The sequence below is a fragment of the Rhinichthys klamathensis genome, unplaced genomic scaffold, assembly GCF_029890125.1.
Source record: "Rhinichthys klamathensis goyatoka isolate OS25496 unplaced genomic scaffold, OSU_Roscu_1.1 h1tg000321l_1, whole genome shotgun sequence".
Classification (NCBI taxonomy): Eukaryota; Metazoa; Chordata; class Actinopteri; order Cypriniformes; family Leuciscidae; genus Rhinichthys; species Rhinichthys klamathensis.
In genome coordinates, this window is record NW_026606837.1 from 697671 (window position 1) to 724482 (window position 26812).

A 26812-nucleotide genomic window follows, 5' to 3' on the forward strand; every position below is an offset into this window, starting at 1 on the left:
GCTCCTGACTCTGAAATGAGTTGATTTGTGTCTCATTGGGTATAGCCTGAATCTAACTGTTTAATTTGCACGTTCATAAGGGACTTGGAAAATGGTTCATTTAATGAGCCATCAGATCCATAACAGATCTGTAGCCCCACCAAACCCGAGTCTCGTACGATGGTTCCACTGCACCTGCTGCAGGCCTCCAGAGCTTCTCAGTATAGAATGTAGGTCGACTCGGCGTCTCTCTGGAGAGTTATACACTTCAAGTGATTTCTTCACTCTACATTTACCCTCATTATTCAGTCAATATCTAACAATTTATGTTTGGTTATTTTAAGCATTGATATAACGTGATGTATGAGTTATTCGTAAATTGCCGGGAAAAAGCCATTTATGGCATAACACCTAAACTTTATTAGTTTGACCTGCTTCAACTTTTACTGTTACCCTAGAAAACAAGTACATGCGGGCATCAATTTGATATAAGTTTCTAAATGTGATACACCAGTTACGTATTTAGTTACAAAAACGGTTAAAAGGACACAGGCGAAACTGAATAGTCATGAATAAAATATTTGATGTTGGCGCTTTTGAGTGGGCGTGCAAATTCTCCAAATACACCGCCCACTTCATATGCTAGTTTGTAATTGGTTAATGCTAATGTCATCGGCTACCAACAGTGAATACGATTGGTGGATACGGTCTCCCATGGTGACTGACACGGTCTCCCATGGTGACTGACATTGACATATAGGCGCTACATTCGCTGCTTTCTGCTAGTCCATAAACAAGCAGTCTGATGCTGCAATACTTGTTCATAAAACACTAAATTAATAGCGTTTGATGTAGACAGTCGGATTGACGGATCTGAGTGCAACATTAAAAGGTAATTGCATTTTGATGGATGCGAGGTTTTTCTACATGGGTAACAGAGTTTTGAGCAACCCTTCTAGCTAACTTGCTAATATATGCTAACCTGTGCTACATCACCTGCTAGAATGTATTGTGTATTTGCGCTAATATTTTATTTGAACAGGTTATCAGTCGTTTCTTGTCCTCTCTGCATTGGTATTGAGTTGTATGCTCGCGCATGAAGATTATTATTATATTATTATTATTTTTCTTCTTCTTTTTTTTTTTTTGGTGAATGTGCTCCATTATTATCTCAGTTATTATTATTATCCAGATATATTTAATAGATGACAGCGTTTGTTATTAGTTGAACTGGTCATTGTATTGACCGTCTATGGATTATTTGATTTTTAAAGTCAACCCTGACCACTGAAAGCTTGTATTTGATGATATGTTATGTTAATATGTTCTTTTATAACACCATAAAGGCCTCCAGTTGATGTTGGCAGATGTGTCCTGCAGCATTTTGGCAGTTCATTCAATGTTCTGTGTTTATTTCATAATGTGTTTTGGCCATCTACGGTCATACAGTAAAGCTCATACAGATGCATGACTTGTGCCACTTGTCACATCAGTTCTGCTTTGCCAGACATATTTATAGTAATTGGGAAAATTCTGAAGACTATGTGCAACTGTGCATGATACTACTGCTATAGTCTTCAATAATGAAATGTGAGCATCTAAATGGGCTCTGCTGTCTGTTTTTACCTCAGTGAAAGCACCAGGATTCTCCTGTCAGATATATTTGGCTGTCAGAAATCAAACTGGCAGAGATGGATGAGCAGAGTGTTGAGGTATGTTTACTGTGTGTGTGTGTGTGTCTGTGTGTGTGTGTTTTATACTAAAAGGCACCAAGTAAAAAAAAAAAAATATATATATATATATATATATAGATCAGAGACAAAAACTTGACATGGAACATTAAATTGAACTTTTACCGAAACATGAAAAGTCTGTCACTATTTACTCACCCTTATGTAAACAACTTTCCTTCTTCATTCGAACACAAAATGTGAATCTATTAGGAATGTTCTAAACACTTTTGTCAAAATTACAAAACTGACTCAGAACTCCCAAATTCAATTCAAGTTGATTTGTATAGCAAGTTTTGCAGTGGATATTGTTTCAAAGCAGCTTCTTTCAATGTTACAATTTAGGAAGTATTTTGTATCAGCCAGAGATGAGTGTATGAAAGTAATGTCCATATGGCAGTAATGCACAGCTATAATATAATATGTTATGTGGATAGTTAACGTCGTATATTCAGTTAAGTAGACACAGCAACTTTGTTAGGCTGCAATTATAACTTGTGATAGTAATGATTATAATATAAACATAATATTACAATTAAGGGTAATATTTGATAGTTTTGTATGTCAATCCACAATTGCTGTCATCTGAAGTCTAGAGGTAGAAGAAGAATTAGTGTAGCTGCTGTTCATAGCATTTTAGGCAGAAGATGATCATGATTATGATCATTTTTCATACTGGTGTGATGAATTCGATCTTCAAGCAAAAAGAACTGGATGAAATATTTGAATGCTACCGATCCACAATCTGACTTCTGACTTGTGATGCAGCCTGAATCATAATCATAATCACACGAGTTCGTTCGTTGGCCAGAGCGCCATTCTGTTACCTGGTGATGGAGTTTGGGTTTCTCGCTACTGTCGCCTCTGGCTTGCTTAGTTGAGGACATTTAATATTCAGAAATATTAGTGATTTGACTGCATTGACACTTTTGGATGAGAACTGAATTGAGCTGGACTATTACATCGCTGGACTATTACATCACTGAACTGACTTCAGCTGAACACTATTTTCTTTTAGAGCTGCTGTACAGCCGAAATGAACTCTGTTTGTATCATTGAATTATTTTCCTATTATCACTGTAAAGCTGCTTTTGATGCTTTATGTAAATAAAGGTGACTTGACTTGAAGATCGTACTATTTTATCAGAAATAATGATAGCTAGTTTGTGAGAAGCAGCAAATTACAACAAAAAAAAACTTAGTGTAATGAAAGTGATCTTTAAGATTTGTCGGTTATATTACAAGTTGGAAGCACATCAAAGAAAAAAACTATGTGAGGGTGAGTAAATAGGCTAAAGACAGAATATTCATTTCTGGCCAAACTTTTCCTTTAAGAACATAAACTAAGTATATTGTGGTAAATATATTGTTAGTGTTACGTCATGTGTTCATGTATCAACTAACAAGAACAAGAAGCTCATTACATGTTGTTCAAAAGTTGACAGAAAACTTTCCCTCTTAATGCGCAGTACACATTGTACGATTTTGGGCTGTCCGAAAGATGACCAATTGTGGTGATTTCATTGGCCGTGGCTCCTAAACGGTGGTCCTACGTCGTACAGTGAGAGAGGTTCAAAGACGGCTGTTGTCACGGTCTTACAACCAAAGATAGCAATAGATGACATTGTCAGAAATTTAGCATGATCATCTCACAGTGTGTTTGCTGCTACAACCTACGTCTACTAACTAGCCAATAAACATGTAACATGATTACATGAAATGTCGTATTGATCAATGCGACATGGCGCTAAAACTTAAAACTACTTACCTCCATTTGCAAAATTGGCATGACAAGATGGCCTCTTTTCCCTAGCCATGAACATGTCCATATTCTTCTCTTTCGCTTCCTCCTCTTTTTTTATTGCCGCGGATAAAAAACACAATTCCCAAAGTGCGATTCATCTTACTCTATTTGTTTACCACTAGTGCATGCTGATGACGTTTTATTCTTCTATAACTTACGTCGTAGCCTACGATACAATAGGTGTCATCATCACACAGTCTACATACGTCATACCCAAGTTTATTAGATGATTTGTAATGATCTTATAGGATTGCTGAAAGCAGGCATAAGTTTGTCTGAATTGCCTTTTTCTCTTGCGTCCCACTTCAGAGTATTGCGGAAGTCTTCCGCTGCTTCATTTGCATGGAAAAGCTCCGCGATGCCCGTCTCTGCCCTCATTGTTCCAAACTCTGCTGTTTCAGCTGCATACGGGTGAGCAAACACGTACACACTCATTAACACACAGCCAAGAGGAGCTCACCGTGTACCAGGGCCCTGTGTAATGAATCAACACTCCCTGTACTCTCTTTATTTTCACTTGACAGGATATAAGTAGATTTGGTTTAAAAACATTTATAAAGTATTCTTTGAAAAAATTTACACACTTCAACTTTAAGTGCGGGTCTGTGGCCGGTTGCATAAACTGTATAGACTAGTCTTAAAAGTTTCTCACCTCATTTCTTTTCCCTCAAGACTGGTCCAAATCAGTTCCATTAAAAGGCAGTTTGGTCTACTTTGAAAAGGAAAAGTAACACTTATTACCTCTTGTCTAACTGCTAGATGGTCAGACTAGTTCTTAAGACACAGTCATAACATAGTGGCTACGTTTATGCACCTGGCCCCATATCTAAAAGATTATGGTTGTTTTTGCCAAAACCCTTTGTGTAATGAGCATTATAAATGCTTTTTAGATGCTTTCCAAGTGCATGTTGAGAAGAATCCCACTAATAAAACTCTTAAAATGTATTTTAATAATTGACCTTTTACTGATTCGGAGGATAAGCCAAGCTAGCATTTATAAATGAGTACGTTTTGTTCTTTTTGTTTCTCTTCCTGGCAGCGATGGCTGACAGAACAGAGAGCTCAATGTCCCCACTGTCGGTAAGTTCTGAGGTTCAACTTCAAATGATGCTTTGAGCTCTGACAGTCTTTGGAGTAAATCTAGAGGATTAAGTATTGATTGTTCTATTGTTGGAGTTCATTTCAGGGAAGCATTGATTTGCTACATTAAAGAAACCACATCCAAAAAAACTTTAGAAAACTGGACCAGAGCCACCTGATATTTGGCAACAGAACACACTTACATAATTGCCAAAGCAGTTTGAAGTGTGTTCAAACTAGTGCTCTATGATTAAATCTCAAACACAAAACCTCCTTTATCAGGAGTGCTGGAACAGATTAATCCCTGATACTCGTTTTTGGTTGATAAAAAGAAAAGAAAAGAAGAATTTCTAATAAATAATGACAGTATGGTAGAACCAACTTGAATCCAGTTTGCAACACTGTCCTCTCTTGATTTAAAAAAAGTGGGAGTAATAATAATAAATATGTATATGGTCCTTTTGGCTAATACAAATTCAAATGTTGAATTCAGAGCTCCTCTTCAGCTGAGGGAACTGGTCAACTGTCGCTGGGCAGAGGAAGTGACTCAACAACTGGACACACTGCAGCTCTGCAACCTCACAAAACATGAGGAGAACGACAAAGACAAGTGAGCCATACTCTTATTCGCACTGAATATTAATGCAAGTCTAACAGCTGCAGTGTGATGTTTTTCGAACATGGACACTTTTGGCGCTGTTAAATAACTATTTTTATAAAGTTATGTTGGTAATGTTTTTTTTTTAAAGAAAGAAATTAATACTTTTATTCAGCAAGGACACGTTACATAAAATCGAACAGAATTTCGAATTTTTTGTAACATTATAAATGTCTTTACTATTTCAAATAAATGCTGTTTCTGAACTTTCTATTCACCAAAGATTCCTAAAAATGTATCACCGTTTCCATAAAAATATTATACTGCACAACTGTTTTCAAAATTTATAATAATAAGAACATTTTCTTGAGCACCAAATCAGCATGATAGAATGATCATGTGACAGTGAAGCCTGAAGTAATTATGCTGAAAATTCAGCTTTACCATTACAGGGATAAAATACATTTTATACACATATTATAATATTTTACAATATTACTGTATTCACTGTATTTTTGATTAAATAAATGCAACCGTGGCATAAGAGAGTACCTTCAAAAACATTAAAATTATACGGGCCCCAAACATTTGAACAGTAGTGCGTCTATACAATGAATAGTTCTATATATTAATCACTCTTAAGTGTGTGTGTGTATAAAATTGATATTGAATTTAAGTATTACATTTTAATGTAAGTATACAAGTATATATAAGTATGGATTTTCTTAATTATTTCACACTTTAAACACATTAAAGCTTTTAAAATGTGATCATTTTTTATCGTGGATTTAAACATCTAGGCATAAAAGGCTAGACTAGCAAAAATAGTCACGATAAAATGTTTTTTATATATATATATAGAAAAAAATATGCCACAGAGAGTATACTGGATTCTTCATTTCTGAGTCTCCTCTCATTTTATCTAATAACTACCTAACTAACTAAGTGATCAATGAGTGTACACTTTATTACTGACTGCCAGTGATACTCTCCTCACTCCGTCATTCTCTCACCCTAACAGGTGTGAGAACCATCATGAAAAGTTGAGCGTGTTCTGCTGGACTTGTAAGAAGTGCATCTGTCACCAGTGCGCTCTGTGGGGAGGCATGGTATGTGTTTCTGTCTTCAAAACGCATTAGTCAGGCTGATGGATTACATCTATGATGTCATTTCCTCCTCAGATGAAACATGACTGGTGGTCACACATAGGAGCATATTATCAATGAATAACACTGCACCTAACGATGTAAGTTAGTCTCAAACAGGAACTTCCATATCTCCTCCTCTCCACAGCATGGAGGTCATACGTTCAAACCCCTGGCCGAGATCTACGAGCAGCATGTGACGAAGGTGAACGAGGAGGTGGCTAAGCTGCGGCGCCGGTTGATGGAGCTCATTAGTCTGGTTCAAGAAGTGGTAAGCACCCTTGCTTCTCATTCACGCCCACTCGCAGCATTTAGACGAGTTTAGAGTTGACAATTCATAATGGATGATAGTTTACCAGCCTCAAATGCCTTTTAGATGGAACTGCTAATGACAAATCAAATGTTATCTAATTACATGTATTTCTGGTTTGATAAGTGGCGTTTTACATAATGTGTTGCATAATAAAGACGTTTTACATAATGTAGAACTCCAGGATGCCAAGAAACCCACATAAATACATCAGTTACTGACTATAGCTCACTTTTGAATCCTATGTCAGGTGATTGTCCAATAGAGGGCGCCACAGCACATGTATCCACAGCAAATATAAGATATACAAGATGCACAAAAAACATCTAGTGGAAAGTCTTCCCAGAAGTGGAAGTATTAATGCTGAAGGCAAAGCTGAATTTTCAGCATTATTACTCCAGTCTGTGAAGGATCAGTGTCACATGATCCTTCACAAGTCATTACAATATGCTAATCTGTTGCCCAAGAAACATTTGTTGTTATTATCAGTGTTGAAAACATTTTTGTGGAAACCATAATACATTTTTTAGGGTTCTTTGGTGAATAGAAAGAACAAAAGAACAGCATTTATTTAAAACAGAAATATATTTATTTTCTGTCTTTTTTTTTTTTTGTCTGACTTTTGTCCCTTTTGATCATTTTAATTTATCCCTTCTGAATAAAAGTATTATTTCTTGCAACAACAACAAAAAAATCTTACTGAGCCCCAAATATTGAATGGCAGTGTGTTCATCCACATACTTTTGGCCAGTAATGTGAATCCTACTAAGCTAAAGAAACGAGGTCAGAAGTATTCTGTGTTAATTTAACCACATTTTCTTTGTTTTTCAGGAGAAGAACGTTGAGGCGGTGCGTGGGGCGAAGGATGAGAGGGTGAGGGAGATCCGGAATGCTGTGGAAATGATGATTGCTCGACTTGATAATCAGCTCAAGAACAAACTCATCACGCTCATGGGTACAAGCATCCTTTTCTTCTGACATCATTTTCATATAACTTGATCTTTGAGGTAATATTGGTCTAATGTAGTGTTGCTGCACCCACAGGACAGAAGACCTCTCTGACACAGGAAACAGAACTGCTGGAGTCTCTGCTGCAGGAAGTGGAACATCAGGTGTGTGGAGTCAATGTATGAGTAAAATAATACAGACATGCAATGTGGTCCAAGTGTCTGAGACAATCAAAGAAACTTCAAAATATATTATTTTAATCTTCTAAAATTAAATTAGAATAATTATTTTAATAAGAATTATATTTCAGATGCACTATTACTAAATCAAATAAGCAAATTTGACCAACAAAAGGAGGACAAACCAAATACTAAGTCATTCTAAAAATGAATGTTGATGTTTCAGTTTAACTTTTCACTTACATTGTTGATTGAATGAATTTGTAATGGCAAAAATAGCATTAAAGTGTGACGTGTGTTTACACCCTACAGCTGCGATCATGCAGTAAGAGCGAGCTGATCTCCAAGAGTCCAGAGATCCTGCTTATGTTCCAGCAGGTTCACAGGAAACCAATGCAGTCTTTTGTCACCACTCCTGTCCCACCAGACTTCACCAGGTATGCACATTTAGATACTGTACCTGTTATACTGCCTCTTCATGCAGAGACGAGATCTCAGTGAGCTTGAAGTTTTGTGCTCTCTGTGGCAGACTGTGAATAATGAAAATTATCTAGGCTAATAGAGCCGTTCAATCACAGTGTCAATTTGTAGGCAACACGGTTGGCTACTTCACTTAAAATAATGCTCCTTTATTTATAAATGAATTAAAGTTTGTGGTCAACATTTCTTGAATAGACTCCCTCTGCAATATAAATTGCATGCAGTCATATCTCATTTGTTCTCAGTGAGCTGGTCCCTGCCTATGACTCCAGCACTTTTGTTTTGGCAAACTTCAGGTAATGACCCTCCCTTTGTCTCTCTTATTAATTTATTTCTTAAATGGTGCATTAGTTCTCTTGCGTGACTTGAATTGGTGTTGTCTCGTTGCCTGAAGTACTCTGCGGCAGAGAGCCGACCCCGTCTACAGCCCCCCGCTCCAGATATCAGGCCTTTGCTGGAGGTTGAAGGTTTATCCGGTACGTTTGTCACAAGTAACATGGATAAATTGAAATTCATATATATATATTTTTAAACTCTTCCTATTCTCACAGACTTTGTTTTTGTGGTGTAGGATGGAAATGGAGTTGTTCGGGGAAACTATCTCTCTGTTTTTCTGGAGTTGTCTGCGGGGCTTCCTGAGACGTCCAAGTAGGCCGCACTCCCTGATCTTGTCCTCTCATCTTGCTGCATAGTCTCACAAATAACTTATTTTTTTCATGCCTAACTCATTGCATTCCTTCTAGATATGAATACAGGGTGGAGATGGTCCATCAGGCCTCCAGTGACCCCACTAAAAACATAATTCGAGAGTTTGCATCGGACTTTGAGGTGGGCGAGTGCTGGGGGTATAACAGGTTCTTCAGGTTGGACCTTCTCGCCAGTGAAGGATACTTGAATATGCAGAATGACACACTTGTGCTCAGGTGCGAGCTTGCATATTTATATTAGACATTTTTATAGCTCTAATAGCTCCTTTTAATAATAAAGGGGTCATGAACTGCATTTTTTTTTTTTTTTTTTGAAATTATAATGCTCATTGAGGTCCACTTATGATGTTAGCAAGATTTTTGCTTCAAAAAACATCCTAATTTTGAAGTAATAGGCAATTTTCTATCCTGTTTTTGACCCTCTCTTTGAAACACTCCGTTTTGATAGGCGTGCCGCATTCAAGACTTGGAAGTAAACGCCCACTGCTATGATTGGTTAACACCGTGTCTACACCAGACGCAAGCGACGCAATACGACAAAAGTAAATAGAACCCATTATAATCACTGATGCTGTCTACACTGGATGCGGCACGATGTGACAAATTCCTGAGGGTAAATTGATCCCTCGTTCTATTTCTGAGGTACTTCTGATACTAAGGACAGTTGGATTTGCAGTGGTCGCTTTGTCACGTCCGGTGTGGACACAGTGTAACAGTTTTGCAAAATAATTTTCAACGTCCCCGCTACACGTGTGGAATTGTTTTGAAAACTTCTGATGTTTGCCATACATGTTCCTGATCCCGAATCAGAAGACAAACCTACACCTCTAATAACAGTTTGGTAATTAATATCTTTATTTATATTAATTCCTTATGTATTTGTGAGGCAGTATTGTATTTTATTACATTAGTGTTGAAACGACACTGCAGAAAGTTACATAGTTGAATTTTCCAACTGTGAAACATTTATGCGCATTACATCATTTTGGGAGATTGGTTTAAATAAAAGCTGTTTTTGGACTAACAAGGAAGTTTTGAGTTCTGAAGCATATTTTTATAGTAAAATTACCAATATGTCAAAAGGTCAAGGAAATTCATGACCCCTTTAATATAAATATAAAATTTATTTTGCACCTGTGTTCGTTATTAGAGCCTTTTGACACAGAAAGCATAATTGTGTTCAAAAACATCTTAGATGGAATTTAACTTTGAAGTCCCAAGATGTTTTTTTTTTTTTTTTAAGTTTAACTTTTGATTAAACAAAGTGTCTTAAACGCCGGTTAAGCCAAAAATACAGAAAAAAAAGGTGGGACTCATTGAAACGCTTAAAGACGTCCTTCCAACTCAAATGGATGCAAGAACACGTCCTGTGTGAACCATTTTCTCTGCTTATAGAATAACCATTCAATGTATCGGATACAGGGGTGTATCCAGTGTATGCTGTCTCGTTCATTTCTCATGCTCTACTTTTTCCATTAATGTCACAGGTATCAAGTGCGATCACCTACGTTTTTTCAGAAGTGTAGAGATCAGTATTGGTATATAACTCAGCTGGAATCGGCCCAGTCCAGTTACATTCAGCAGATCAACAACCTAAAAGAGGTCAGTGTTAAAGATGCAGTTATGTGTAGTTCTATGTAACCCTGAAAACAGCATCCTTAGGATCTGGCTAGAAAAAACTGCATTGCTTTCTTCTATACAGACTGAAGCGAATGTATTTATGAATACATTTACTTTTCATGTAATATTAATGCTATAACATGTAATGCCTGTTAATGTTTTTAAGCTTAACTAAATAGATAGTCCACCCAAAAATAAAAAATTCTGCCATCATTTACTCACCTTCATGTAATTCCAAACCTGTATGACTTTCTTCTGCGGAACACAAAAGAAGATATTTTGAATAATGTTGGAAAGAGAATGGCTCCTATTGACTTCCATAGTATGCTTGATCCATACTGTGGAAGTCAATAGGAACTGAAACTGTTTTCTTTCCGACATTATTCAAAATACCTTCTTTTGTGTTCCGCAGAAGAGAGGAAGTCTTGCAAGTTTGTAACAACATTAGGTTGACTAAATGATGACAGAATTAAAAAATTTCGGTGGAATATACCTTTAAGATGTGATGTATGTTGCTTATGTTCTGGTATATTTCTGTTCAGAGGTTGGCCATAGAACTGTTCCGTCGGCAGAAGTCACGGAGTTCCTCTCCACCTGATCGGCGTCTCTGCCCCACAACGTCCTCCGGGAGAGACTCTCGTCAGGGGAAGAGCTCCTTACTGGAGGAAGGGAGTCAGGCAGCATCAGTGGGGACGAAGGAAGATGAGGATGAAGAGAAGACTCAGCATGATGACTCTAATGTAAGGCCTGAAAGAGCAGCATGATGACGTTCATAGCTACTTTTTTTTTTATTACTTTTTTTTTTTTTTTTTGCCATCAAATGTAAAAAAAAACCTTCCCTTTGAGAACTAGAAAAGTACAGTTTTTTTTTTTACTCCTATAAGATATTATCCATCATTTCTTCATAGCCACATCTTTAATTACATCTCTTACATCATCATCATCATCTTAAAGTAGGCTGTGTTTTTAGGCATTTAACATTCACATCAGAGTACACTCATTGTGATCTCTAAAGAAAACAAGCTTACATACTAATGTAATGTAGTGAACCTGCAGATTTCTGTGCTTGGAGCTATTTGATGTTATATTACGCACATTGGTATCAGTTTGATGATGATGTGTTGATGCAACGTTAGGAGTTGTCTGACGGGGATCTGGAGGTAGACTGTCTAACTGGAGACGAAGATGTCAATCCTCTGGATGGAAGTAGCACCTCTGGAAGCTCCACAGCCACCAGTAACACGGAGGAGAATGACATTGACGAAGAGACCATGTATGTACAAGATTTAAAGACAACCTTACTAAAATTTCAGAATGTGCTTTTAAAGCAGAACCTCTTGACTGTTACAGGCATAATTCACCCAAAATATAGGAATATTCTCTCAGCATTTACTTCCTGTTATGTTGTTTCAAAATTTGTCGTTCTTTAACTCGCTCAAAGCTATTATATGGTTTCAGAAGTCATTGGAAGTCATATGGACCTTTTTTTTTGTTTGACTTGACAGTTTTATTAAGAAATATGCCGCTTGGAGATTCTTTTTTGAAGATTTTTATTTGAAAAAAAAAGAAAGAAAAGAAACTTAAACAGCACGAGGGTGATTAAATAATGACCGGATTTTCTTTTTTGCCTGAACTCTTTCTTTTGACCCAGGTAAAATCAGGTGATATTATTGTTATTAACAGCTTTATATATGCCTCATCCAATGAGGTTTTAGAGATCGAATTATTTTATTTTAAAATATTTATTTTATAGTAATTGATGGAAAACAGCACTTGACGAAAGTCACAAGCTTCACTGTGGTACGTATGTAGATAAAGTAGATCTATTGAAAGTGTTTCTGGCAAAATCGTGATCAGCTCTAATAGCGTTTTTCTTTTTCTTTTTTCCTTATATCAGTACTCATCATTTGCTAGGTCACATCCTTATGGTGTGGTAAATACTAGTGTACTAAAATTATTGCATAAGGGATGGTGCTTTGTGTGCCAGAGGGTAACAGCTGTATCCTCCCCCTGACTGGAAAACACAGTTTAATTAGGGCTGCTACCACAACTGTGACAGGAAGCCCCTCGCGCACTGTGTTCAACCAGAGAAGAGCTGCTCTTTATACCCTGTCCTATCACGATCTGAGAAAATGAGCACTATTGGCAGCTTTGACTTGTGTAGGCTCTGTGAGAGTGCTTGTGTTTCTGTAGTGAGGTGTTGGAGTCAGAACCTCACATGTTTCTGCTCATGCTGCCGGCTACCGCCTGCTCACACGGCTCTCAAATGCACACACTGCTCCAACCAGATGAGACGAATGAGTCATCAGAGCCTCTACCTCCTGCTTACAAATGCTCGTTCTCACAGAATCTCTTTTCCAACGTGCACAGCACACACATACGTGCACTCTTGTTCTCAGGCCCACGCACATGCTCTCACACCTTTTACTCCATTTGCTCGAGTGTTTTGTGTGTGCCCATGGACTAACCGTTGCCCAAATGTCAGAAGCCCACTTCTTTAGGATAAAGTAGGGGAGAGAGGGAATATAAGGTTAGGACCTTTATTATCATGTCAAATGCATTTTCTGTGACCTCTTGAGATAGCATATTTTTGATTTGATTTTTCCATCAGGGTTGGCACAAAAAGCTTCTTTTTTTTCTTTTTTTTTTTTTTAAGCTTTTTGGGCGTGCTTCACGTGTACTTCTCATAAGCTTCACATGCACTCAGGCAAACCAGAGAAGTCTCGATTGGATGGTAATTTTAATTTAAAGCCGCACAATCCCTGCAATGCACATACACACTTTTTTTCAATATATATAAAGAGAACCCACAGAATCAGGTTTTTTTTTTATTCTGTATTTAATAAATAAAAAAAATCAAATTTCCAAAGAGAATTTTTATTGGTGGGGCCAGTGCAAGTACTAGCAGGGCAAGCAAACATTTGTTCTATGTATCCGTGTGGAGTCTCAGCTTCTATAAATACTGAAGTGGATCAGCGCAAAGAACCGCTGGAGAAGACTGAGTCATCACACTGTTGAGCCTGAGACAATGGTGCATGTGTGTTACCCTTACACAGACACACACACATACATACATATTCAGCAGTAAGCTTGGAGCAGAACGCTATCAACACCCCCTGTGGAGAAGCTTATTTCAGACCGTACCACTTCTCACTATTAACAGGGGGAGCCACGCAAATACATTTAAAGCATGTGACGATACGCTGGGGACATAATGCCCGGCCACGCCTAATTTAGCTCCATTGGGATCCAATTAATAATTTCCATACATACACCAAATATTAGAGCTGATCTGGTTATGCATTGTAGTTTTGTTTACTTGCTGCTGACATTCCACTAGTACAAGTGTGAATTGTTTCCATCTGTTGTAGGTCTGGTGAGAATGACGTGGAGTACAGTGGGAATCTAGACCTTGAGGAAGGTGAATTACCAGATGATGTTGCCGGGGCAACAGGTGAACCAGATTTTCTCCATCCAAGCGCCCTCACTGATACTAATAATGCTGTTTCTCTAATGAAAAGCGAATGTCATGCATATGGCAATCTGGTGTGTTGAAACACTTGGCTTTGAAGTGTCATCGACTGTGACGCGCTGTTAATCAGTTGTAGTCATGAAACCGAGCCAAATTACCATATCAGCCTTTGAGGATTTACTGCAGAATCTGCAGTTTAAAACGCGGTTAGAGCTTCTCCTGAAAGACTGTTAGTGTGCACTAAATCGAAATGACATTTAATAATTCCCTAAAAAAATGTTTAACTAGAACTATAATGTTTTTAGTGTTGAAGTCGGCATGAAACTGAAGTTGTGATCATGTTTTGATCATCTTTTGAGCGAAACTCCCTCTCAAACGAGAAACAAGAAATGTAGGACGGGACTTGATTTTGTCCATCGGAAATTGATTGGATCGTTGGATTGCTGTTGTTTGCCAATTGCTGTTATCTCATGTGAGTGACGGGTTGCTGGAGGGGAGGGGGAAATTATTTTGATGAAAGTTTGTGTATGGATAAGTCATTTATAATAAACAATGCAATATTTTATTTAAAAATAATAATTATAAATTTTGATTTCATGGGGACTTCAACTAAAACTAATAAAACTGGTCACTGAAAAAAGAATCTGAAATAATCTAAAATATAAATATATTAAATGAAAAACTTTTATTATTTAATTTCAGATAATTGCCAAGGCAATATTTAAATTACTTTAATATTATGAACTAAAGCTGAAATGGAAATACATTTAAGCTAAACAAAAACTATAAAAAATGACAAGCAATTTTTTTTTTTTACTAAGAACGAAACTAAAATTAAAAACTTAAAATAGTTCTTAATAAAAATACTATATTCATATTATTTAAAATATTAATAAATACTATAAACGTATATTAATAAAACTATAATAACACTGTAGCTGAGAAACAATTTATAGACATAATTTACATAAACACATTACCACCTTGTGGTGTGTGTTATAAAAAAATAAAGAAAAAGAATTCAACATTCTATTGTCAATTATTCCTGAGTTATTTTAGACAATATTTACTTAAAATACATTCAGATAAAAAAAAAAAAACATTCAGCATTATTCATTGGTATAGTCCAGCTGAGCATGGTAATAGAAGACATCATTTCAGTAGTCAATACCAATAGCAGTAAAACTAAGAAAAACAGCAACAAAAGTGTATTATACACTCCTATATTAAAATTACATTAAATTGAATTAAAACAATGAGATAAAGCCTTTAAACTTAAGGACTTCTGTCGGTGAATCTTTTCGACCTGTCTTCGATCCTTATGCTACAAATTGCGATTGAACCTACTTTACTGTACAAATACTCTCTCAAAACTTTGATAGACTTTGTTCCTGTACTTTTCATATCCCTACTGGCTTCCACCTTTACATGCTAACACTGACTACAGCTGTATAATGCTACCCTTACACAAGCAAAGTCCTCTCTGTACTAACTGTCTCCCTCTGCTGGTCAGGAGATTCAGGTGCCTGTGCCCGGGGCTTAAGGCGTGGGGCAGGTGCAAGTTCAGCCAGCCTCCTGGAGATCGACCCGGTCATCCTCATCCAACTCTTGGACCTGAAGGACCGCAGTCATGTGGAGTCACTGTGGGGGATGCAGCCCCGCCCCCCTACCTCTCTCCTCCAGAGCCAAGGTGTCAATTATTCAATAATTAAATAATTAAAGTATACAATTATTAATAATTAAACATGAACTTGATAACACTCTAAAGAGTCTGTAGCATCTAAAGTCGGTATGATTCATGACTCATTAACCATTTTTGATTGACAGCTGCTGCGGTGCCCTCCCGTAAAGAGCGTGAGCGTCGCCCTCAGGCGGTGCGTCGGTCAGTCCCGGACTCGGGGGTCCTGATCAGACTGAAGGCTCAGATGGCAGAAGTGCGCAGTAAGATGTCAGACGTGAAAGGGCAGCTGGAAGCTCGCAGTGGAGCCGGTCGAGTCTCCTCTCAGGAAGCCTCAATCCACGAGCAGGGCCCCTCCATGGACTCAGAGATGGGACCCAGCCGCAAACCCAGTGAACTGCTCTTCAAAGCGCCCATTTCATCAAGACACTCTCGCAGTGGTATGCATGAGCTTTTTTTTAAGGTTTATTTTTGGCATTTTTGCTTCTATTCAGACAGTACGATAGGAGAGAGGACAGTTAGCAAATGGGAGAGAGAAGGAAAGGACCCTGAGCTGGAATTCTGAGGACGCACTAAATTGATCTAAAGACAGTAATAAATTATTATTCCAAATACTATACTATTCCAAATAAATGCTGTTCTTTCTATTCATTAAAGAAGACTAAAAAAATGCATCATGCAGAAATCTGATTTCCACAAAAATATTCATTCGAATCAGATGTTTACAACATTTATAATACTTAAAAAGAAATGTTTCTTGAGCAGCAAATCAGCAAATTAGAATGATTTCTGAAAGATCATGTGACACTGAAGACTGGAGTAATGATGCTGAAAATTCAGCTTTGGCATCACAGGAATAAATTACATTTTAAAATATATTAAAAGAAAAAAGTAATTTTTTTATTTGTAATAATATTTCACAATATCTCTCTCTTTTTTCTATCTAATAAATGCAGCCTTTATGAGCATACGAGACAAAAATATAGTAACATTTTACAGACCCCAATCTTTTGAACGGTAGTGTATATTGTTGTAGATTCAGCCTGGCTTTGTTTTGGTCTTTGTTTTAGGGGTGAAGAAGGCTGGCTCTCCTAAGCAGGAGAGTGTGGGAGCGCTGGCTGGACTGTCCCTGCGCCGGACTGTGGATGCTGGAGAGAAGGAGCTGAGAGGAGCAGGCCGAGAGTCCCCTACTGAACCTGCTCTGTGTCCCAGAGAGGGACCCTCCTCCTTAGATGGTTTGTACACTACAGAAACAGTCAACATACAGTTGTAGACTAGTCGTCCGTCATTTATCTTGTGAGAAAAACACGCTGCATGCTGCTTTTCAGCATATTGCATTAGTAATGCTTTTTTTTTTAGAGAGGCCATGTCAAGTTAAAGGTTTATTTCACCCAAAAATTTAAAATATCCAAAAATGTATTTCACCCAAAATTTTTAAATATCCCAAAATTTACTTACCCTCAAGCCATCCTTACCATTTTTTTAATCTTTCAGCCAAACACAGTCGGAGTTATATTAAAAAATATCCTGGCTTTATAATTGGAGTGAAAGGTACTTTAGATTTTGAAGCCCACAAAATTGCATCCATCCATCATAAAGGTAATCCATTCGACTCCAGGGGGGATAATAAAGGCCTTCTGAAGCGAAACGATGCGTTAGGCTTCCGGTAACGGCCGTTCACGAGACTAGTTCCGGAGTGACCTCTGACCTGACGTAGGATGTAGGAGTAGCGTAAGCTTAGGTGGGGGTAGACGCCCCTCGTGGTTCAAGCAAATAGTGCTGGTGAACAACTCAAGCTCCTCCAACATTTATCTTTCAAAATTCTCGTTTTAGACTTCTAACTCGGGGCTTCCACGTTCGCCAATGCGTCATGCGTCGGGTCAGAGGTCACTCTTCCACCGGACTTCGACTTGCTTAAGGCCGTTACCGGAAGACAGTGATTTATAGTTTATAAAAATATAAATACGGATATTTTTCTGGAGCTTTTATGATGGATGGATGCGCTTTTTTGGGCTTCAAAATACCATTCACTCCAATTATAAAGCTTGGAAGAGCCAAGATATTTTTTATATAACTCTGATTGTGTTTGGCTGAAAGAAAAAGTCATATTTACCTAGGATGGCTTGAGGGTGAGTAAATTATGGGATAATTATATTTTTTGTGTGAACTAACCCTTGAACCCAACCAGCCTAATTTTACAGGGCTTCCTAAGACTAGTCGTTCAGATAACGCTCAAGCTGGTCGATTATGAAAATGTCGCTTTGCCCATCCCTAGAAGCACCAATAGCTATGAATAATCTGAAAAGATTAATTTGGGGAAAAGCAGACTTCTGGGAAACTCAACCGTGATATTTCAGGGCGTATTCAAATGGTCTGAAATGACATTTATCTGTGTTTTGCAGGCTCCCTGAAAGCGCGCAGTGTGCAGAGTTCTCCTCCCTCGCTGGGAAGCAGCTCCTCTTCCTCTGATAAGCCCTCTGGCTCCAAACACGAGGAGCTGCTGTACGGAGCTTCAGCTTCAGACCTGTTCAGCATCACAGCTCTCAATGGAGCGGCTGCACCCGTCACCAAACAGCGCAGGACTCCAGCCGCTGGGTAATGCACACAAAACAAGCCATCGCTGTGTAATTGTGTGTTTCCATTCATGAACAAATCCAGTAATTGGGCTTGATTGAAGGTTGGCGTTTTTATACCTAGAATAGACATTTGAATGCTGATGAGATCCTCAGTAATGGTGCGCTGATTTTAATTTGTTGTAATTTGTTACATTCAATAACATTATCATAATTTGCTGAGTTCTATTCTGATGCTATAAATCAGTGTATGGTCTTTGTATTAACTCGAAGAAAGAGTCTTTATTTTTTTCCCTCCACAGTGAATTGTAAGGTTTGCTGGTTTTTGGGTTTGATTTGTTTAGTTGTTTTTTATTTATTTTTTTGGCTTCGTTTCACGTTAAATATTTGTCATACAATAGCTTACACCAGGTACATTTTTGTTTAGTTAGTTTGTTTCATGTAAAATAACAAGACACATAGGCCTGGTTCCACGGACATGGCTTAGATTAAGCCAGGATTATGCCTTAGTTCAATTAGGGCATTGGTTTAGTTTTTTAGTTTGTTTTCTCTTTAGTTTTACATAAAATAGCATGATACACAATGTTTTTTTTTTTTTACCATGCTAATTAGATTGTATCCCTCAGGCCTGGCCTGCTGATAGACAGCTCTCTGAACTGTGATCAAGAGAGTGCCTGTGAAATCCAGTCACTGCTGTCACTGGCGGAGCCATCGTCCTCTTCCTCCTCACGCCCTGATGAAGGTGAGACATGAAGATCCGCTCTCAAAAACATGGGCCATAATTACACTGCAGCATGTTATATTTGTGTTGCATCAATGAGTCATTGCACACACTGTGAAGGAACCCACTGTCATTCAACTGCATATAAAATTAGACGTGTTCTCAGGATTTGACAGTTAATCATACTCCAAATGGCCCAAGGTTACCGTCAGGAGGCTCCTGAGTAACACTCCCTTATCTAATGCTTTATTGCAAAGAAAATGAACCACAACTAATACAGAAAAACACGTGTTCTCAGTACTGATATCTGGCCGTTCATATAAGCACATGGTCGTCTGTCCTCAGATCTCCTCGGTGAGAAACAGCCTCACCGCGTTCTGCCGAGCATGAGCAGTGACAGCGAGCTGGACTGTGACACGGAGAACGAGAACGAGGATGAAGTTGTGTCTCTGGAGGCTGGAGACTGTGCGTTTGACACCAGAACACTACCCTGCCCAGGTTTATATCTCACACTTCACTGACTCCGCTAGTTCACTGCTAGCACTCAAAAGTTTGGACACACTTGACTGAACTTGTTTCTTCATGATCTTTTTTATCTAAAGGCTTAGGCTTAAATACTACCTTTTTTTTTTTTTTCAGGTCAAATTGAAAATTTACCTTTTACATATGCAAATTAGGCTCAATCTCATTAAAAATTAAGCGAAGAATTGCTCATTTATAACAAAAGCAATACACAAGTGCACCCTAAACGTTTGATAGATTTTATCTATATGTAAATGATTTATCCTGTTTGTCCATTCCTCTATCTCCTTTTAACTCTTTCCCTGCCAGCGTTTTTTTTTTTTTAGTTTAAGGTGCCAGCGAGCGCCAGTATTTTTGATAATTTTCACAATTTCCATGGCCCCAAGAATATTTTGTTGTATGAATATCTGAACATACAATATATCAAAAGAAAGAACAGAGCCTCTGCTTTAAAACAAAAACATTTGGTTCTAGCTCAATGCATTCTTTTAAATCAGCTCTTGAATTTAGTTTGTTAGTTTAATAAAAAAGCGACATTTTGAACAAAAAGCTGAGAAAAATTGCATCCCCCCAAAGAATACAATGTGCATAAGTAATGCTTTTATCGCTTGTTTCTGCTCCTTTTTTTGCCTGTTTTGATCTAGATATTCTCTTCTGGTACTGTATAGCAGTGAAAACACGGAAAGCGGGAAAATTGGCTGGGAAAGAGTTAAATGTTTATTAATTAATCTTTTATACCTAAACTGATTTAACCCTGTTCTTGGCATGAAAACATCCTTAGATGCTGAAAATAAATATTAAATAAAGAAAGTTTAGAAAAATGCCAGAAATCTGACTGTTACAAGAAGTGTAATTTAAGAAGCAAAAAACATGTCAATGTCACTTGGCTGTTGAAGCTAACCAGTTCTAATTTAATTAAAAATAATACTTAATGGGTTTTTTTAATAAATTTTGAGGATTAGTTTTGATGTTTTCTAAAATTTGGTAGTTGAAGATGTAATTTTTTTTTTTTTTTGTTGCAGAAAGTCAAAATTGTTAAATCCAAGCATCTCCCCTTTTAATTGAGTGTTTCCCTAATATAGAACAACACTCTATCACACAGCCTGTATGTTGAATAAATGTAATTACGTGCTTTGTTAAAGTTTAAAATAGGTCAGCCACCTGTTTAGTCTCTGATTATCTCTGTGTGTGGGCCAGACTGCACCAGCTTACTCTAATGTTCCAGTATTGTGACTTTTGTTCCAGCGACCCGTGTGTGGTCTGCTGACCTGTGTCTGTCTGTGTGTCGTTCTCAGGCGAGCAGCTGATCCCTGATGATCTGAGCTTTGTGTCTGGAGAGACCACAGAGAGGTGATCCGCCACAGCAAATGCTACAAAAATGTCCTCAAGTCGTCAGGCTCTGAATGTGCTCCTTACAATTATGTCTGTGCACTTACTTTATGTTAAGATAGAACAGGAATATTTGTGCTACTGTATATGTTATTTAAGAGAAACACAACTTTCAGGATGGGAAAGAAAAGTGTTTTCTCTGCATTGTGAAATGCGTAACATTCCGTTATAAAGGTGTATAAATTTATGTGTGCATAACTAGATAATCATATATTAAAGTTGTATACTACATTTCTTTACTTTTGCAATGCTGCTTATTTTCATACATTTATAGGGAGTTGCCAAACAGTTGCCCTATATTTTATTTTATTTTTTGTCAAAAACTGAGTTTAAATATTTTGGCACAATTAAGTCAGAATGTCATATGCAGATGCTGCTCTGTTACCGATTCATGTGGCTTTATATATATATATATATATATATATATATATATATATTAGTGAGTTTTGTAGCTAACCCCACTTCAGCTGTGTAGTCCACAAAGCATAGCTTTCTATTCCCAAAACATGTTTACATTGACTAAATGTCTGCAAAAAGGGAACATGGAGCTGATACAAGTTCAAATAATTTTCTGATATATATATATATATCAAATAAGCAGTTATTACACAGCTCAGTTACAAGCATTAGTGAACTTATTAATGCTACATTCCCATTTTCGCTTGGTGTTTTTTCCCCTTTTTTATATATATATACCCATGTTAACTCCTATAAGATGTCCAAATAAAAGGCAGTTACATACTTAAACCAAAGTCTCAGGTGGGTCCAAGTCTGTGTTTTTAGCCCCACGCAGGTGGTGTTTTGCGTCAGAACTGCTGGAGTGTTTGTGTGGTTTGGTTTGAGCTCAGTCAGACACACATTGATGACGTGTCTGTTACGGCAGCGGCAGCTGCTGGATATCACAGCGTTTCTGTTGTGAATAGATGTGGTGGCGTCATCAACAGCTGGGGACTGATGCACTTCTATTCATCTGAGGTCACAGTGTTGCTCTTTGCATGGTCAGCTTTCACTCAGTACAGTCTGTTGAAAGTGTGAATGTTTTGTGCTGTTTAATTAACAACAGGTCAGTGCTTTATACAAATACTTTTGTTCCCCTCCAGCATGTTTATAGTCTCTGCAAAGTCTAAAACAATGAAGACAGTGTTCCTTGACTATTTAATATAAATCTAATGCTTTGCTTTGTGCTGTAATAATAATGTCCTTATTTTAATGTTTTATGTTTCATATGAGCAATAGAGCAATCTGTTTACTGGTTTATTTCTCTAGCATATTTTTAAAGATTTTTTTGTGTTTGGAAGGGAGGGAGGCTCAAAACAATCTGGAGTATATGCACAGTATGTACTGTATATTTATCTAAATTAAAATCTGAACAAATAAAAGATGTGATACTATTAAATACTTTTTTCTTCGAGTCACCTGAATTGAAATGTGTTAAAGTGTAAAAAAAAAAAAAAAATACAGGTCCAATGTCACCCCCAAAAAAGAATTATATAATAATATAAAATGAAAATATTTGATATAAGATGTAATAAAAATACTTATATTGTTTATGTAAAATTACATGTTGTATTCACACTTTTAAAAATATTTTTGAGGTGTTTTGAACTTTTTATTTCTTGGCATTTCAATTTTTCTTAAAGATGATTTATTCTTTTTTGTTTTATTTACTGTATTGTTTTTTTAATCAGCATAAATTAAATGCCTTTATTATAGCGCTATCTATACATGTTCTTAATATATAAACATATATATTTTAACTTTGTTTATTGTTAAAATGTTGATAAAAATGTGATTCTAAATATGATTCTAAAAAACGATTTCTAAAATTTAAACCATATTTTATTTAATTTAGATTTTGAGGCGAAATATGATCTGGATTACAGCCTAAGAAGAATTATATAATAAAATATAATGGGGAAAAAAATAAATATAAAAAATGTATACGTGTTAAATTAAAGTTAGATTTAAAAAAAAACTTTTATTATTATTTAAAATTAGTTTATTTTTATTTTTTTGGCATTCAGTTTTTTCTTAAAGGTGATTTGCTACTGTATAACTGGCATTATTTTAAAATCAGTATACATTAAAAGAATATACATTTATTATAAATACACTTTATATAAAATATAGATTTTAAGTTTATTTATTAAGCTAAACTTGTTAAAAAGTTTATTAGAATTGTCATAAACTACGATCCAAAATCGTAATGAGTCTAAAAATGGACTTCTAAAACGTAAACTATGTTTTATATTACCTGCTTTATATTTTGGGGTGAAGTGTGACCAGGATCTGGTTTTGGTGAGATTCACACACTGACTGCGGTGTCACGTGTGTGTGTGTGTGTGTGTGTGTGTGTGTGTGTGTGTGTGAGTGTGTGTGTGTGTGTGTGTGTGTGTGTGTGTGTGCATGTCCATTGCCTGTCTGCACCTGCTGTCTGGTCTAGTACACTGTGCAGTGCCAGATCAGTGCTGTGTGAGAATAAGACCAGCAGTGTTTATGTGGATGAGTACGTGTTGGCTCTGATTCTGTCCTCTTCACATCCGTTCCCTCCACTCCTCCAGCACCTGACTGCCAACTCACTTCAGTCTCTATGAAGACATGTTGTGATGGATCCGTGTCAATATCGGGATTCTGATAGCACCTGGTTTGATACATCCTTTAACATTCCCAGTTATTTAAGCCTCTAAATGTGTGTGTGTTGTGTGCCGTTATAACCGATCTTCAGGCAGTTTCAGAGGATTTATGTATCACGTTGGACTTTTTTTTTTTTTTTTTGTAGGGAAAGTGTTGGACGTTATGTACACAGTTTTAATTTACTGCTTATCCAAAGAGCGGAACACTAAATCCTGTTCTCGTGTAATTCATCACCTTCAATCTGGTCCACTCAACCGGAAAAATCCAGCTTAAATTTGAGCTCAAGTAAACATCTTTTTTTTTAGTTACAGGTTAGATACAAAAGCACTGGCTGGCTTTCACTTAAGTTGTGATCGAAAACAAAATACCTGTTTAATGTATTGATTCTAAATGTCAATGCTTTAACACAACATCACTGTTGATTTAGTTTGAAATTAGTATTTTAGACCAACATTGATCTTGTTTGCTATAGGTTTTCAGTAACAGCTTGAGTCTTGACACGAAAATACAATGCATGCCCTATTTTGTTTTCCGTAATAATTACATAAACTACATGTTTGAAGAGGAAAAGCTCTTCTGAAGTTCAGCAGGGACTGGTTAGGATAGGAAGTGCTTCACTGTGGACTGGCTTTAAAAATATAACCATTAATAACTTAAGAGTGATTAAAGTTTAATATAGCCAAGACACCACAACACAGACCAAGAGGCACTTTCCTGTGCTATTGCCTACATTACACCTGTACTGCTGATAAACAAACTGCTGATGTATTTGTGTATTATGTATAGTCTATAGATAATTATAATAACTATTTTATTATTAAATCAAGTCATTTAAAATAACAAACGTACTCTACAACCAGGGGGCTGTTCCATAAATGAAGCTTAGAAAAGCGGGGATTAAACTCCAAAACCGGACTTGAATGAGCCTAACAAATAAGTTGGGGCTAAAGTGGTTCCATAAAAGGTAATTGAAGTTCACGCAATCTCACTAATTTGATCCAGGTTTATCTAGTCTAGATAATTGCGTGTGCACGCGTTTCTGAAGCAGCCCTAGAGGTCGATCGTGGATCAAATCGATCCACCACCAAACAGCGTATATTTTGTGCTGTTTTATGCGTTTGTGACATGTTTTTTTTTTTTCCTCAGTGCAAAAATGACATTTTACAGTTATATTCTCCATCTGTAAATGTTAGAAAGTAGTGCAAATGTATCCATTTTGCTGCTAATCTTCATATTGAACGAGCGCTGCTGCGCGCATGCGCGCCAAATAGGAGCGCAATAATTCTGACTAAAATATACATTTTGCTTGGAAAATTAATATGCGATACTTTATAACACTAGAAATATCTTCTAATTATAATAATTTCTCTTTAGGATGTTGGATAAGTTGCAGTGAACTTCTAGCTCATTACACTCATATATTTTATACTTCTAATAAAAAAAAAGAAATTGAACAGAAGTAGCCTAATTCAGGGAAGATTTTTTTAAAGAAACTAAATATATAAAGATACAAAATATAGTTTTGGGTATAGGACCTATGCTACTTTATAAAGATGATATATATAGCCTACTTATTTAGAATGCTGAGAATTACAGCTTTTTATGCAATAATTTTTTTGAGAAAGCAAGAATCCCCAGTTTTAAGTTTAGTGGTTTAGATTTAGTTTCTAAAGTACATTATGGAGAGGATAACATTAAATTAAGAACAAATGTATACATTTTGAAAAGATATGTGCAACTCTAAAATCAAAGAATATTCCATAAAATAAAGGAATAGCCTATATATTGGCCTACATTAACTACATTTTTATGTAACCTTCCCTTTTATTTCTAGTTATTTGTTATTTCTTTACTTATTTAATATTGAATATTTGATATTTAAATAATATTACTTGAATAACTATTGGGAATTATGTGTCATTCATTATAAGAGTTTGATATATGTGAATGTTATATTTTTATTAATATTTATTTATTGTTTTATTTATATATATATATATATATGTTGGTATTATCACAAAAGAAAAAAAAGTAGAAGGAAAAATAAGGAATATTTATTGGGGGAAAATATGATGTCTTTAAAGGAACTGTCCATTTGTATAATTTTGTTAAATGTGTTTGAATTGAAAGACATAATAAAGTACATTTTATATATATATATACATTTTATATCTAGACAGCGTAGAGAAAGAATTCTCTGATAACCGAGGCACTCCTTAATTAAAATGTCTTTATTACAAAAATGACATGTCCTAAACTTTAAAACGCCTTATATATGTGTCTATATTGTCTATATTGTAGCCTTATTTAAGTTGATTTTCTGTATACTGTGTATTTATAAAGTCCAATAATGGTATTAGAGACTGTCAGTGGTAATATCATTGTGTTCTTGTCGGTCAGTGTTGAGGATCTGTGTAACAACTGAGGCTTAGCCTGACAGTTAGCCTGCCCTGGACCAGGCTAGTTTCCCAGCATAAGTTGCCAGGGTAACTGAGTTTGAACTTTTTTAAGTTTGATTTATGAAACCGAATCTACCAAAAATAAGCCTGACTAACCGAAATAAGCCTGGCTTATACTCTAATCTTGGTTTATGGAACAGCCCCCAGGTGACAATGTTGCATGTGACACGCTCCTATCGCCACAGGAAGTGCAAGTAGCTTGATTAAAAGGCAGCTTGTTCAATTAAATTGTCCTGTGTTATTGCCAAGGCCTGACAGGTGGAGGACAGACTCAGAGACTATAATTACATGTCCTGGCTCAGAAAACCTTCAGGTGTCACAACCAGGTCTTGTGTGTGTCAACAACAAGGACTCGCTGTACTTCAGATCTCAGAAGAACACTCAAAGAAATGAATAGAAATAGTAAGGCTATACTGTTAATGTGTAACCTACCGTACTGTTAAAACTACTGTAAATCGTATGGGCTGATAGAGACTTTATCGGCATAAAGTGTATGGGTTTGGGGAATCTGAAACTAGTTAGTGAATATGTCATACTCATGTAAGCCTCACGAACATGACCAAAATATGACTCTATAGCGAAGAGTCAGTTGCGAAATCAACGATTCACTGACCGAGTCTGATTCAAACCGAATCTCACGGGCATTTCATAAATGTTCTGTTTAAACGGCCCTTACAGACCAATCCAAACATGTTTTTTGCATGTAGGGTTAATCCCTGAAACGCAAGACACACATCAGTGTAAAAAACGTATTTTCATGAGAGGTCACATTTTTGTGAATCAG

The 26812-nt window shown here is 36.6% G+C and overlaps 1 protein-coding gene across 1 annotated transcript; it reads left to right on the forward strand.

The window, feature by feature from the left end:
* The first annotated feature begins 715 nt into the window (after nt 1-715).
* trim37 (tripartite motif containing 37) lies at nt 716-21166 on the forward strand. The gene is made up of 25 exons (XM_056271514.1): nt 716-871; nt 1611-1691; nt 3823-3924; nt 4553-4593; nt 5087-5203; nt 6213-6300; nt 6485-6607; nt 7478-7601; nt 7691-7758; nt 8086-8210; nt 8499-8549; nt 8648-8729; nt 8825-8901; nt 8997-9176; nt 10448-10562; nt 11123-11320; nt 11717-11853; nt 13952-14034; nt 15566-15742; nt 15880-16170; nt 16801-16965; nt 18133-18325; nt 18930-19045; nt 19370-19522; nt 20842-21166. Exons 2-25 carry the CDS (start codon nt 1671-1673, stop codon nt 20898-20900), a joined length of 2886 nt encoding a protein of 961 aa, XP_056127489.1. The 5' UTR covers nt 716-871; nt 1611-1670; the 3' UTR covers nt 20901-21166.
* Nucleotides 21167-26812: the final 5646 nt, after the last annotated feature.

Bases quoted from the DNA above. Each gene is read 5' to 3' on its own strand.
- trim37 (XM_056271514.1), top strand. From the start codon at position 1,671: ATGGATGAGCAGAGTGTTGAG. The intron at 10,563-11,122 runs GTCAGTGTTAAA...ATTTCTGTTCAG, and splicing joins AGATCAACAACCTAAAAGAG to AGGTTGGCCATAGAACTGTT. The intron at 19,523-20,841 runs GTTTATATCTCA...TGTCGTTCTCAG, and splicing joins CAGAACACTACCCTGCCCAG to GCGAGCAGCTGATCCCTGAT.